Source organism: Protopterus annectens, chromosome 1.part2, assembly GCF_019279795.1.
Source record: "Protopterus annectens isolate FY-2018-M chromosome 1.part2, PAN1.0, whole genome shotgun sequence".
In the NCBI taxonomy this organism is placed as follows: Eukaryota; Metazoa; Chordata; order Ceratodontiformes; family Protopteridae; genus Protopterus; species Protopterus annectens.
Window position 1 is genome coordinate 913,915,828 of NC_056727.1, and position 15,371 is coordinate 913,931,198.

Below are 15,371 nucleotides of genomic sequence, written 5' to 3' on the forward strand. Positions count from 1 at the left end.
GGTGATATTTTTTAGTTTATTATTTGCGATAGTGTACGATATATCCTGATCTGTTCAGATGCTGCGGATTGCATTTATCATGTCTGTCTGAGTATTTTTGTTGATCTTTTCCATCTTCTGTACTCTTCTAACAGTGACATGTCTTGTGTTAATTGCTTTATAGTTTTTTCTATTCGATATTTCCATGGTGGCATTTGATTTCTCCCCTTCCTTTCCCTTACTACCCTGTGTTTTTGTGGTAAGACTTTATCTGTTATTAGCTTAGCTGCACGGTAATGTATCCTGTTTATTTCTGTTATATTGCATGAATCGCGAAGAACACTCCTAATTACTGTCTTTATCAAACTTCTAACTTTTGGGGTTTTATTGACTTTCTGTAGTCTATTTCTTTGATCTTAATACATTTGTCCATGTCTGTTAAATCAAGCAACTCTTCTCATAGATCATTTTCTTCTAAAGTGAGGGCACATTCTTTATTCTCCATTTTCTGCGGGCATTGTATAGAAAGTTCCACAGCACCTTCCTGTAACACATTCTCCTCAATTTCATCCTGCGTCAACCATTGCTCTTTCGTATGAGAACTCACTTGCCTATCACGCCACAGTATTGACTGTCACAGTTGCCACAGTTACCTGTTCCTTCCCTTGCTGTGCAACTCCAGGTGAACTTTTGCACTGGTTTCTTATAGAAAGCTCTGAAGTATCTTCATATAGCATCTGAGCAGATGATTCCCGTGGGTCTATATTATATCAGTGAACGCTTAAAATAGCGAATGCTGTATAATCGACCCTAATGTATCGAAACACCAAATTGCCGAACACACGCATCAGCAATTTTTTTCCCACTTAAAAGAAATCGCTGATCCATTAAAAAAAACACAAAATAAAGTGGGAGGCTGTGCCCACCACCCCCTACTTAAATGTACCAACTCTGAGATCGCGCCACAGTGGAGGAAATGGCAAAGTCCCAAAAACGGCCCAGTGTCCCCACCCCCCCCGGGGAAGAAATTACTATTCCGTGCTTTTAGGATTTCACCATTTCGAGTAAACTGGGTCGATTAAACAGTGTTCGCTATTTTAAGAGTTTGCTGATTTAATTGAAACCGTTTCTCGCTCCACTGTTTTCTCGTTAATTTGGGGTTCCATTGCTCTATCCTGCTGTGATGTTATCAGAGTTTGATTTTCTACACTAAATCCTTCACTTCGCAAGTAGTCTGTAACCTCAGTTTCTATTTTTTAACTTCTCCATTACTAATCCTCTATTCTATTTTTCCTCTTTTTCTTATTTTTTTATATTGTAAAATTTTCCATATCCAGATGCCTTTCCCTATATTTCTCTTCAAATGTCTTTGGGGCCACTCTTTTTGTGTTAATTAGTTTTGCTTTCTCCTATGCATAAATACTGCACCATATTTCATCTTTTTCTTTCCCATGACCATATTTTTTCTTCAGGTGTCTCCTGCTCCTTCTGTTTCTCCTTACTTGGGGGGGGGGGGTTCGTTCCTTCATGCTGTGATGTAACCTGTATTAGACTTTCTACACTAAATCCTTCACTTTGCAGGTATGCCATAACTTCAGCTTCTGTAACTTCCATTTTTTTAATTTCTGCTTCACCAATATTCTGTTCTATGCTGCCTCTTTCTATTCTTATTTTTTGTATTGTGAAATTTTCCATATCTGGAAGCCTTTACATGTATTTCTCTTCAAATCTTTGGAGCTGCTTTTTTGTATTGATTAATTTGGCTTTCTTCTTTGCATAAATGTTGCACCATATCAGATCTCCAGGTCATGTCCAAATTTCATTTTTTATACCATTCAAAAACCTCTAGATTTTGTTCTTTATATTTTTGCACTTCCTCAATCACTTCTTTTTCTGAACTGCCCAAGGTTTCTTAGTCAGTATAATGTTTTTCGTACAGCAGGGGGGGGGCATCCTCCCTCCTGGGCCTGGCCTATCCCCATTGTAAGAATGTTTTTGTCTTGAGGATTCCACACTGTAATGTTTTCTGGTTCTGGCATCTGTGCACCTACCATTATTAGGCACTTTTTGTGTCCTGGGTCTTGTTCACCAAGATATCTTATTTTTTAACTGACTTCTCCATGATATATGCTATATAAAATACAGTATGTATGTTTCAGTGTCATCTTGGTTAGATTTTATGAAAAACGGGGTCCACCTTGTGAAGGTACTCACCAAGACTTGAAGATGAATTCATCTCTCAATTTGGGCCATATGGCAGGCGTGATGAGCAAGAAGTGCATCTTACTTGCAACATTGTAGTCTGCTCTTGTGGGAAAAGTCCTGGACAAGTTCAAGGCTCTCTTGAGTTTGGGAATCAGGGAGGATCTTGCATACACCTGGTCTACAGCCATACCACTGCAGCCATACCTTAGCTATTGCCTGGTCTCTGGTGAATGGATTGCTGAGGAAGTCTGGCATGGCTGTGTGTCTGCAGCAGATGCATTTCAGGGGGACAATTTGAAAAGACTTCCCGCTTGATGGTTCCTTTAACTGACAGAGGCATACAAGTCCATGCTTTTGGCAGACAAGTCCCCCTCATTGCCCTTGTCAGGGATTCATAAACTCACCTACTAAGTTTGTTTCAGGAGAAGAAATAGCATCTTCCAGGTGTGTGAAGCACAGGGCCATTTGTTCAATTGTTCCTGCCAGTTGGACTTCCTTAAGAGACTTTGATCATTTTCCCCTCAATTATGAGGTCTTCCAGTGTCATAGAGGAGGACAACAGGTGTTTAAGGTCCCTCATCAGTGGAATTTCCCTTTGGAGATTGGCTGTAGAGGCAGACCCCTTGCTTTCTTAACTCATCCTGTTTCTGCTGTGTTTGCTGTCCCATGTTATCTAGCAGGGAGAGCTGAAGACCAGGTACAGACTCCATCACCTTGGGGGGTGGAATATGTTGCTTCTCTTCCTGGTAGGGGAATGGTGCTGCCATGTTTAATCCTCAGCCAGGATCTACAGCCCTCCACTCCACTGGACCTTGGGCTTCTCCTTTACTCCTTGAAAGAAGCCCCCCCCCCCAAGAACACTTGGCCTTTTTTGTTTCTCATTCATAGAGGTACAGTGCTATGTTCTCCCCACAGATGGCTTAGGAAAGGCCTCTGCCATAGCCTGTGGGGTCCTTTCAAACTTCCTGTAGAGTGCCATCCATCAAGAAAGTTGTCTTGCTCACAGTGCTAGCTGTCTCCCCCTTTGTCTTTGTAGGGCTAATACTGTCTGAGAGTTTCTTCTTGGCTGTGGTAGCAGTCTAAACTCCATGACTCCTTGTTGCTTTTGTTGCCTAGGCTGTGTCATCCATTGGGATGTTTCTGCCTTCTGTCTTTCGGGCAGATGGAGGCTCTATGTTGGTGCTGAAGTTCATTCTTCCTGTTTTCTGATACTTCACTTCTAGGACTGGGGTTAAAATCGAAGTTAAGTTCTCTTACCACACTCTTGTCCACTTTATAGGCTGTTCTCTGATATGGGAAGTGGCTGAATTAGGTTCTCACCTTATTTCTGTTCCACTAACTTTTTCTGTGTGTGGTCTGGGAATCTTTTATTACTGCTTTCCACTTCTGTACCCAGTAAGTATTTCATTACATGGCTGTTTTATGGGGCAGGGGGTGCAAATCTGTCCCTCTTTCTGTCAGGGAGCCCCCCCCCTTTATAAGAGCCTGCTTTCTGATTTGCATTCTTCCAACTGCTGTTGTTCTGTGAAGGTATACACCCCAGCCCTTTGTGGGACAGCAACACCCCTTGCAGTGAGTATCATTGGATCTCTGGGAGGCTGAGAGCACTCCAGAGGCAAGTGTTTTTCCTTTTTCTTCAGAGGAACAAAAGCAGAGATTTTCCAAGAGTATGTTTTCCTTTTAGAAGGTTGCACTCCATACTGTTCAACAGCTACTGTAGTCTTAAGGAATATAGCTTAATTTGGCTCTCATTTCTTTGGTGGTTGAGGGCAGAACGTTTTTAAAGGTGCCTGCTGTTGGATATTGCTATAGAGGTGCGTATTACCTTTCTTTTCTGTGCTAAAGCTTTTTGCCAGGATTCACCAGTTTTTGCAGGGTCAGACAGGAGTATTTTAGGAGCTGCTGAGAAGCTTTCTGCTTTTACTTTGAGATAATTTTCAGTATGTGGAATAGTACGTGTTACCTCCTCATTCAGCTTAGTGTATTGTAGATGCTCTGGATGCATCTTGCTGAGCTCTATCTCTACGTGGGAGCTGGAGAATGTGCATCCCGTGTTTCCTAGTAGGGGACAGAATGACAATTCCATTTTGGCTGGTTAGACAGTGGTCCCCCACATGGTGAGGGTTCTTTTTTGTCTCCCTGTGTAGATCCCAATTGATTCTCTTGAACTCTTCTCTAAGAGAAGTATTTGTTTTCTGCGGATTCTGTAACCATGTAATATGGGAGTTCTCAAAGGTACTTTTTTCCTTGTGGCTCTGCCTTCTGTTTGTGTCCTGATTTTACACGAGGAGTGCCTACCCTGCTCAGTGAGTCCTCCTCCTCTTGCCCATTCAGTTCTTGTAAATTTCCTGTTCTTTTTCAAGTCATTCTCCCTGTTTATTGCAGAAGAAGGGGGTAATAAACACTTGGTGTAGTGAGGGAGAATCTTAATTCTGTGAATGTTGTAGTTTTCTCTAGTAATGGGTTTTCTCCTATAGTTAGCTGGTTTAGACTTATGTGGGCAGTTAATCTCTTGGCCTCTTAAGATTGTGAGGGAGGTTGGGAATGTATAATCCATTCCTCCTCTTGTAAGAAGTAAATTGGGTCTGTCTGTACTATCATATTTAGGCTGCAAGCCTAGACTACGGGCTAGTTTGTTTCTGTTTAGCAGTAGCTGCCTTTATGACTTAATTGGCCTGCCCTCTGAGTTTTATCACCATAGTACTTCGAGACAGGGATATTGCCTTACTATGCATCCTTCCTTGTCTATACCTGTTGAGTCAGGCATTCTGGCTAGGTGTCCTCCTTTAGTTAGACTCTACAGTGGTCATGGTGTGTTGCTGTAAAATCTTTTGCCTAGGTGGATTTACTGCTTCTAATTCAACCCAACCATAGGACCCACTGAGAGATAACAGATGCATTCTTGTCATGGTTATTTGAACTATGAAGATGACTTTTCTTGATAGGTCATTAATACGTACTCACCATCAGCTAGATTTTGCTGATGTAATTCCCCATAAGGCTGGTAGGCGTGTACTTGTAGGTAACCTGTTAGCAGTGACTGAGACATGCTTTCATTGTTAAATTGTTGCTATTTAATGTCATGGCATGTTATCAAGAGCTAGTGTCTGACCCTGAGTATAGGAACTTATAGAAAACCGACACTGAATACTTTTTTGATTACAGTAGTAAATCTGACTATTCAACCCAGCCAGGAGTGTCCTGTTTGTAGAACAGGCAATCTGGTAAGAAGTATTTGTTGCATCTCTTAATAGATCCCTTGCCAGTGAGTTCTAATCTACCATCCCAACATAATTGGTTTGGTATGTACTTGTATCCTTCCAACACATTTTATGCAGTTCTTGCTTCCTCACTTATTGAAGTGTTTTTTACATGTGTGGGTTTTGAATAACTGCTTGGAAGTTCTTTCGCTTTTGTCACTGGGAATTCCCGAGAGAATATGCACAGTTGAATACTTGTCAGTTAAAGTACATGTGAGATTCTGAAAATGACTTCCACATTAATTTATTTAATTATTTTGTTTGTTTGGATTTATGCTGATTGGGATATTCCAGCTGGGCAGAGCCCATTTTCAGTGGAGGCCAAGAGCGAAAAACTTCAACACTGAGTGTTTAGTTTCCATACAGTAAAGTAAAACAAAGATATAAAATGTGGTGTCTTTCTCCTTATTGCTTAGCTTGCTGTTTAGGTTACTAGGATATCTGGGATGTTGATATTAATACACGTCCACTCATCTGAATTACCCTTGCATTTATGTAGTAAAGCGTTTGCATTTACTGCTTGTGATACTGATCGTGGGCTTGCAGTGTCCTAAGGCAGAACAACTGAATCCAGTGTCAGGCACTCACCAGTAAGTAGGTTAAGTTAAGTTGATTTTTAGTCTGTCCCTTGTGGTGCTGACTCTCCATTAGCCCACCATTTTACTGTTTTTGCAAAACTGTTTATTTGGTGGCTAATTGTCTTTTGCTGATGATGTTGTCTTTCTGCTTTTCCCGGTTAGGGGTCACTACAGCTTAACTCCGGTCCGCTAATGATTGGCAGTAGATTTTCACGAACGTCGAGGTGCCAACTCGACATTCAACCTTCAACAAAGGCACGCCCATTTACGCATGTCTTTCAAACGCCCACCCAACCGCGGGGAGGACATGCAGACTCCACACCGAAGGCACTCCCTGCACTCCAGCCGATAATTGAATGGGAGAACCTCTTGCTGTGAGGCAACAACGCTACCGCTGCACTTTTGCTGATAAAGCTACCTAATTAGGAAGGGCTGACTGAGGGAACCTAGTAGAACAATCTTCTCCAGGGTATGGGATATTTACGTGTATGCGAGTGCCATTCAGTTAATTATGTTTTACAGAACCCATTTTCTAGGGGACCTGGGGAAAAAAGCTGCACAGACTAATGGTATGGATTAAAACCACAAAGAGAAAATAGAAGTTAAGTAAAACAAATAAACATTGAACATCTGATATTGCACAAGTCTGCCAAATTGAACCAGTAGTATGGTAGAAAATAGTGAAGCGTAAGTAATAGGAGCTGGCACTGTAGACAAGACAGCCACTATCATATATTACATCTTTGTTGTGTTTTTAATTCTTTAATTACAGTTATTTTTTTATAGTGGCCAATACTTTATTCATACTATTATGTATCACAGCCAGTTGTTTTAAAGCCATGCTGTTTAGGTATTTTAAGAAATTGTGGGGTATATATTGTTTTGGTGGGTTCTGATGTAGCCCTTCAGACCTGTGTAGTAGCATGAGGGCCAAAAAAGTGCTCAAGTCAGAGTGGCTGTGTAACTTAACACTAAAAATAACTAACTTTTAAAAATTGAGTAAAGCTGTTCAGTATTTTAAACCATTTTGACCAAATGCATTTCTTAAGTTTGCTTTTGTCTTGCTTAAACAGGTGTAGTAATCTACTTGCCTAAATTGTGCTTTCATTCCTTTTTCGTTAGGTCATCTCGGATGGTGGAACTGAGCCTCAAATTCTGGATCTGTCCAATCGATTCTATACTTTGATTCCACATGATTTTGGGATGAAGAAGCCACCTCTCCTTGACAACCTAGAATACATTCAGGTACATGGTGTTAAACAATGTGAAAGATACTCACTTGGTAGTAATGTCATACAGTAGCCCAGACACCTGGGAGCCATTTCTTTGAGATGGCTATCTGTAAAAAGTCATTGAAAGGTAAAAGGTGAGAATGGAGAAACCTATACACTTCTAGTGTTTCTCAGTACCTGGCAAAATGAAATAGGTGTAGTGTAGTTTGACACGTGCTAGTGATTAGTGGAGTGGTTTTCAGGTACTAAGCATACTGTGTGATCGGTTGTGCAGTTGTAACTTTACATCTGGAGTAGTTATTTCATTTGCTCTGCAACCTGTGGGTATCGGATCCGAGCCGGCAGCTTTACAAGCTAAAAGATCCGAGCTCCTAGCTCCTCCCCTTTGCCCATAACCCCCTGCTGCATGCTGCCTTTCCTCAGATCGAGTTTGCCGCGGCTGAAAGAAGCTACTAGTGAAGAGCTCCTTAGGCTTGGGTGAGATCGTTTCTATATATCTTGTTCAAAGTTAGACAAAAAGTTTATTATTTTTGTCAGTGTGTGAGTGATTTAGCCCCCTTTGTCGAGTTATAGTCTTAGTTTTAATTTTTTGTGGTAATTTTTAGTTTTTGGTGGTCGTGTTCTGTCCCTCCCCTATAGTGCCTGGGTGTGTTACTGTGATGGCTGAGGGGCCCAAAGCCGTCTTTTCTAAATGCACTGAGTGTGGTCATAAGACTCAGTGCGTGTTGTGTCTGGGGGTGGCCCACCTTTCCACTAGCTGCCAGATATGTGCAGTGTTTAACCCCCGGGCCATCAGGGATAGGAAGAACAAGTTGATCCTGGCAGGCTTGTTACCACAGGACACTTCTTCCTCTCCCTCTAAGGCACAGGCTGCTACCGCAGCCCCTATACATTTAGGTCCCCCCACTCTGCCTGGAACTGAACCTCCCTCTGCTGTGCAGGGTTCAGGGGAATCATCTGCCTCTTCTAGGGAGAAGAGACATAAAGAAAAGGACAAGCACAAGAGTCATAAAAGGCAGGCTGAGACTCATCCCTCAGCCCCGCCATCTAAAGTCTGTAGTCCCTCGGGGCCCCTGGATCCTCTCCCTCTCGTTTGCCTTGTTTCTTGCCAGAGGATGAGTACCGGTCTCCCTTGAGGTCGTCGAGGCGGCCCTCCCGGCCCGCCTTGACGTCTTCTAGGTCTACGAGAAGCCTAACCGACGCGGACATGGATCAGATGATGCGTCGATTTCTGCAGACTCAGATGCAGATGGGGGTGCTCCTGCCTCCCTCCCCCCCCCTCAGGGGGGGAGTGCAGTCCCCCTTTTTGCTCTAATCACTCATTCTCCAACCCGTTTTCGGGTTTTGGAGTCATCGGATCTTGGCCCTTTCGGAGCCGGGGATTTGTCGGCGCCGATAGCTTTGACTCCGACTGTACCCTTGAGCGTGTCAGATCCTAGCTCTCGGAGCCGAGCGTCTGATCCGTTGGGGTTGGTGTGTCTTCGGTGCCCTTCAGGTCGGAGCACACTTCCCTCTCGAATCAGACCGCTTCGGCTCCGACACCGATCCCTGCTTCGGAGCTGAGGTTGTGGAGAGGGTTCTGTCAAGGTCTTCCAGATCCCTGGTCCAGGCGTAGGATCCTCCCGCTCCCCCTTTGCATTTGGGTCTATCCTACCACTGGGACGGCCTGCTCAAACCCTCCAGTTAGTTTCCTTAGAGGAACAGGACCCTGTGGGTGAGCCCTCCTCGGATAGTCCCACCGAAGAAGTTCCTCGGAAACGGAAGTGTAAAAGGAGGCACCTGGACTCCTCTGGGTCCCTCACAACAGACACTGATTTGGATGAAGGGGAAGGTTCCCCAAGGTCACCCCCTGAGGATGTCTCCTTTGGAGACATCATGGAAATGTTGCTAATTGGGGGGGGGGGGTCTACCCAAAATCCTTTCTTGGACGAGTCCGTGTTTCTGGAGGCGTTTGAGGCAGGCCCGTCTACCTCCTGGGTGTCCCCTCCGGCTGACCCCCCTGGTAGACTTAATTACTACCAGGGCGTGGAAGGAACCCGAGACCGTGGAGCCAATTCCAAGACAGCCAGGCAAAATTCTTAGCCCTTCCTCTGATAGGCAGGCCTAGTCTAAGGGGTCACATGTGGATGCCATGTTGGTGGCGGCTGCCACGAAGAAGGAACTCGCGCAGGAGAGTTCCTCGGTCCACCCTCCGGATAAGGAATCTCGGGCGTTGGACCGCATTGGGAAGCAGATGTTTGCTTTAGCCACCTTCTCTGTAAGGGCGCTGAACTACATGGCACACACTATCAGGCTACAGCGAGACCTAATAAAGGAATATGCTGCAGCCCCCCCCCCCCCGGAGTCCATGGCGGTCGAGGATAAGAAGACTTTCTCGACTCGTATGGCCACTCTGAAGTCTATCTCGAACACGTCTATGTGGCTACTCTCCCATGCTACGGAGGGAGCTGCTAGAGCTAGCGGAGCCGGGGTAGTCTTGCGGCGTCACGCTTGGCTCCGCCTTTGCGGTTTAGCGGAACCCTTTAAGGCGATTTTTGCGAATGCTCCCTTTGACGGTTCTTCGCTCTTTAGCAAGACTGTATGCGAGACGCTGGTCCAGAGCGAAAAGGATGGGAAGACTGTCTGCCATCAGAGTCCGCTTCTCTAATCCCCAACGATCCTTTTCGAGGAATCAGAGGGGACAAAAGAAGATGTGGTTCCGGAAGTCTCAGCTTCAGACCCCTCGTCCTTCAGAGGCAGAGGAGGACAAGGTGGACGCCGGCCCAGAGGCAGAGGGGGGGGGGGGCCGCGTAATTTTGGGTCTAGAGAACTGTTCTCTGATAGACCCGCGCAACAGCCCTGAGGGCTTTACCCGACTGTCCCTTTCTGGAGGCAGTCGGGGGGCATTTGTCGGAGCACCTACTAAATTGGGAGTCCATCACGATGGATCGATGGGTGCTCCGAATCATATCCAGAGGTTATTTCATCCCCTTCCTAAATCATCCCCCTCCCATGAAGCTCCTCCCCGATGCCCCACCCGATCAAAGGGAGGTGGCAGCTTCAGAAATTTCGAAGCTGCTAGAAAAAGAGCCATCCAGCGCATCCCCCCAGACCAGTTCGGATTGGGCTATTACTCCAGGTTCTTTTTGGTGCCAGAAAAGACGGGGGACTTAAGACCGATTCTAGATCTCTCTTCCCTGAACCTGTTCATTCCCAAAGAGAAATTCCGGATGGTCATTCTTCAATCAATTCTCCCCCTCCTTCGGGAGAACGACTGGATGTGCTCCATAGACCTCAAGGATGCGTACTACCACATTTTGATGGACAGATGATCCAGGAGGATGTCCTTCAAGGATGCATCTGCAGTCCTTACAAATGGGTTGTCCTGTCGTCAGGCAGCCCTTCGGTCGGCCGGATTCCAAAGTCTGGGTCCGGCTTCGGCTGGTGTCGCACTTCACCCGACGTCATAGCTGCAGTTCTTCGGGTATAAAAGCATCAGCCGACGCCATTTTCCTCAGTCTTTATTGCCGCGTGGCGCCCGAAGCAGAAGCTGTTCGCAAGTGCCGGTCGGTCAGATCCAGAGATTACTACTACCGAATACTACTTCGAAGACTTCTAAAAAGCTAAGTACCCCGTTGGGGACTCTTTCTTGCCTCAGCCGATGTCAGAAAAAGTGAATAACTGTTTAACTTGTGGGAAACAAATACCTCATAAAGATTTCCACTCTTACTGCTTACCTTGTTTAGGCCCAGACCACGACGTAGCAGCTTGTCTAGCCTGTGCTTCTTTTAACCGACGGACGCTTAAACGTCGGTCGGAATTTGCTGAGCAGATGTTCTTCGTCTTCCCTTGCTGCAGTCCTGACCGCATGGTCCGATGCAGAAGCAATTTAGAACATTTTGGTTTTTCTTGCCTCAGTATTTAACCGGATGTCAGAAAAAGTGAATAACTGTATTGTATACCTTGTTTAGGCCTGAGCACGACGCTTGTTTGTTTGCCGCTTTGTGTGCTAGATTAACAAGCCACTATAAGAGGAGGCTTGATTGTGCTAGGTTAGTGTTTGGGAAGCGTTGTAATTATACTATGCCGTCCGATGCTCCGCTTCGCTTCATTCATCTAAGAAGCGCACAAAACAGTGAGTCTCAGGCAGATACTTTACTGTTACAGGATGTGCCCTCTCAGGAGGTAGGCCAGGCTGAGGGGCTTCTCAGGTAACTGTTCTTCCCTCTCTTCCCAAGGTAGTTAGGGCCTCTCCTTCTGCAAAGCAAGCTTTTAGAGGAAGGCCAAGTTCAGCTTCTGTAGAAACATATGCTTAAAATGGCAGAAGATTTGATTACTCTGATTAGAGGTTCTATGCCCCACCTGATAAGAGGCCTAGGGTGGAACAGGAGTTTGATAGTTTTGAACAGTGTTCACAGGCTTCAGAGTCTTCTGTCCAGGGGACCCAGAAACTGTTTCTCAGGGGCCTAAAGGTGTTAAAGCTTCTGTGGTTAAAAAAACTGTACCTCTGATAAGGAGGGCTTTTGGATAGGTGGGTGGGTAAGAAAGTATATATCTTCCTCTAGCTCTAGAGGGGAGGGCTGAATTTGTCAATTTCATATCAAAATATCAGAATTATAAGCAGTTTTAAAGAAAATGGGAGGATGCCAAGTCTATGCAGAGACTTAAAAAGATTTTGCAGGTGCAGCCTCCGGGTTTTAGTAGAAATGGGGCCTGCTAAGGGGTGGGCTATCCTGCTCCCTTCCCAGTCTATAGCTAGATCAGACAGTTCACCTGCTCAGACTTCTGTGAGGGCAGGGGGTCAGTCCCTTTCAAAGCAGAACCAATGACCTGCCTTTTCAGTGTGCCAGTGACTCATCTGGCAGCTCCTTTGAGAAGGAAAGATCTTTTCAAAGAAAATTGGGATTTTAATCACTAAGACAGATGGGTGCTGGATATCATTCATCATACATCATTTTTTTTTTTTTTCACACAATGCCCCAAAGGCATGCCAGATGTTGTTTGCCAGAAAGAAAAGGCTCACAAGCAAGTTTCAGTTTTACAGTTACTCCAGATAGGGCTATTCAGGCCAGTCCCTGTGTCAGAAAGGATTTTCTTCCTCTTGCAGCTTTCGTTCCTAGTGCCAAAGAAGGAGACCCTGGATTTATCTATATCCATCTATCTTCTCTATCTATCGTCTATCAAGAAAGTTCAAGATGTTGACGCTACAGCAACTGCGTGCTGCTGCTGGAGCAATACTCTGTTTTGGTCATTTGAGCAGAAGGATGCACCTTCATGTGCTAAGCAGGAAGTATCTGCGGCATTCTCTCAGGAGATTTTTTTATTTTCTCTATCTCATTGCTGCATTGCCCTTTTATCAGGCTTCTCCAGGTGCTTCACAAAGGTTCTGGGATAGCTTACTTGCTACTTCAGGCTTCCAAGGCATTCAAATTTATCCTACTTTGCCTACTTCCTGCCTTCTGGCTCAAGAAAGGAACACCTTCTACAGCATCTACATTTATGGTAGGTACAAAACTACTTTTTCGCTCTGATTTTGCTTATATTATGCCGCCGGATCCTCCGACTACACAAATATCCAAAACGCAAAAAGGACCGACACTGCGGTCCGCGGTTTCGCCGAAACCGCGGTTAAGCAAACCGAGTGTCTCGGTTTCGCGAAACCGAGCAAGCGGTTCTTTCTTCAGCCGAAACCATGCCTTCTACCGAGGCCTCTTCTAACCTGGTAGAATCGGCTTCTGAAATCCAACCTGCAGTTGTGGTTTCTCAGGAATTATCGGACACTATTCCCTTGGATATTTCAACCCCTGCACGAGGAGCTGCTAGGCCTCCTGCAGCCATGTCAATTAAGGCCTTTGCCAGGGCTAAAGCAGCTAAAGCTACTAAGACTGTGCCTGTTAAGACCCCCTCTCACAGGCCCAGCTCCAGTTCCCAAATGCTTTCTCTGGCAGAGGATCTCATTTCTTTAATCAGGGGATCCCAACCTCATCCAGACAGGGCCTCTCAACCACCTCCAGAGAAGAGACCTAGAGCAGAGCCCCCTGAGCCTGTGTCCTCGGATGATTCTTCTGATGTTTCAGACAATACAGACCCTCCAGAGGCTCCTTATTCCCCTTACGAAGACTCTGATGCTGAAGAGTCCATCCCTTCTGCCTCTCCACCTGAGGAATTTTCTTTTGGGGAAACCTTGCATGCTATGAGGGAGCAATTTCAGTGGCAGGGCCAAGATTTCTCAGACTCCAGGAAAAGGCTTAGAACCTTTTTGCATTTACCACAACATAGGCCTTTAGCTATACCTCCAGTTCTTTCTGTTGTAGATGATGCATTTAATGATGCTTGTACTGCTCCTGATTCATTACCTCCAGCCCCTGCTAAGCCCGATAGGTTCTACAGGGTCCCGGACACACATCACCATTTATACAAGGCTCCTTTTGCAGATCCCGAGACTATCTCCCAGGGGCCTAAGGCAGTAGCATCTACCTCTGCTAAAAATCCCCTCCCCTCAGAAAGGGAATCCAGGTCCTTAGAGAGATGGGGTAAAAAAGTTTACACCTCGGCTACTCTGTCAGCTAGGGCCTTGAACTGTCAATTTCATATGATCCACTATCAGGAGTTTATGCTTGATCAGTTAACTAAAAAACTGTCCTGTGATGAAGCTTTAGATAAGAAATATGTTCAGGAAATGGTACATAACATTCAGCAAGTTAGTAACCATTCTTTAAAATGCGGCTATGATGCACTGGAGGCTTCCTTTAGATCAGCCATGACTGGCACAGTTATCAGAAGGCATGCATGGTTGAAAGAGCAGGCCTTACCAGACCATGTCAAATCAAAACTATTAGATGCTCCTATGGACAAGGTCCATTTATTTGGTTCTCCTGCACAGCAGGTACTGAAGAAAATGGAAGAGAAGGCAAAATCTGTACAAACAGTGAAAGACTTCTTACAGGTTCAACCTCCAAGGTTTAGCAGGAATTGGCCCTCCAAAAATTGGTCCTTTCCAGACTCCTCTAAAGCACAGAGAGGCAGGAATAGGCGTTCAAGAGGCAGAAATCAATCCAGGGGTGCCTACAGGGGACGCCAGTGGCAGGGCAACAACCAGCGAGGCACGGACGCAGCCACCACCACTGCAACAGGACAATCACAGTGACTTGGCTCTGGCACCGCCTACCAGGCGGAAAGCTAGCCTTATTTTCAAAGAACTGGCATTATATCACAAGGGACAAGTGGATTTTGCAAACTATAGTCCAAGGTTACAGGTTTCATTTCCATACTCTACCAGGAAAAAGAGGAATGCCAAACCTACCACCAAATCAAAAGGCAGAAGCTCTAAAACAAATAGCTCAATTAGTAAGGATGAGAGCTGTGGAAAAGGTACCATCTATGGAACAAGGAAAGGGATTTTACTCCAGACTCTTCCTGGTGTCAAGAAAAGAGAAAAAATGGAGGCCTATTCTCGACCTGTCCGCTTTAAACACATTCCTCATTGTTCCAAAATTCAAAATGCTGACTCTACAGCAGCTTCTTCCCATGCTGGGCAAGGAGTCTTGGCTGGTAACTCTAGATCTCAAGGAGGCATACCTGCACGTCCCCATACGACCAAATTGCAGAAGATACCTCAGATTTCTTGCAGGATCAGAGCATTATCAATTCTCAGCATTGCCCTTTGGCTTATCTACTGCCCAGAGTGTTCACGAAATGCCTGGCATCAGTAATCGCTCATTGCAGACTTCAGGGAATCCAAATTTATCCCTACCTGGACGACTGCCTGATACAAGCGGACAACAAAACAAGCTAACAGAAGACTTACAAAGAGTCATTTACTTGCTGCAAGCCCTGGGATATACAGTCAATATAAAAAAGTGAAGGCTGATACCATCCCAAAGAATAACCTTTTTGGGTGCAGAGCTGGACACATCAAAGCAGATGGCATTCCTAACCGTAGAAAAGCAAGAACAACTTCCTCTCTACTTCTTGGCATTAACAAAGCAGGACCATCTAACAGCAAGAAAAGTACTACAAGCCCTGGGCTTCATGGCATCCTGCATAATACTGGTCCCTCATGCCAGGCTGCATATGAGAAAGCTACAGTGGTACCTGAAGAATTTATGGTCTCAACACAAACACAGCCTAGAAACCAA

General features: G+C 45.2%; 1 protein-coding gene across 1 annotated transcript in view; it reads left to right on the top strand.

Annotated features, from left to right (window-relative positions):
- PARP1 (poly(ADP-ribose) polymerase 1) overlaps positions 1 to 15,371 on the top strand; it is a 2,301,307-nt gene that overhangs the window by 1,473,392 nt on the left and 812,544 nt on the right. Inside the window, exon 19 of the mRNA XM_044060208.1 lies at positions 7,145 to 7,267. Coding sequence (XP_043916143.1) covers positions 7,145 to 7,267 — 123 coding nt within the window. The remainder of the gene's footprint in view (positions 1 to 7,144; positions 7,268 to 15,371) is intronic.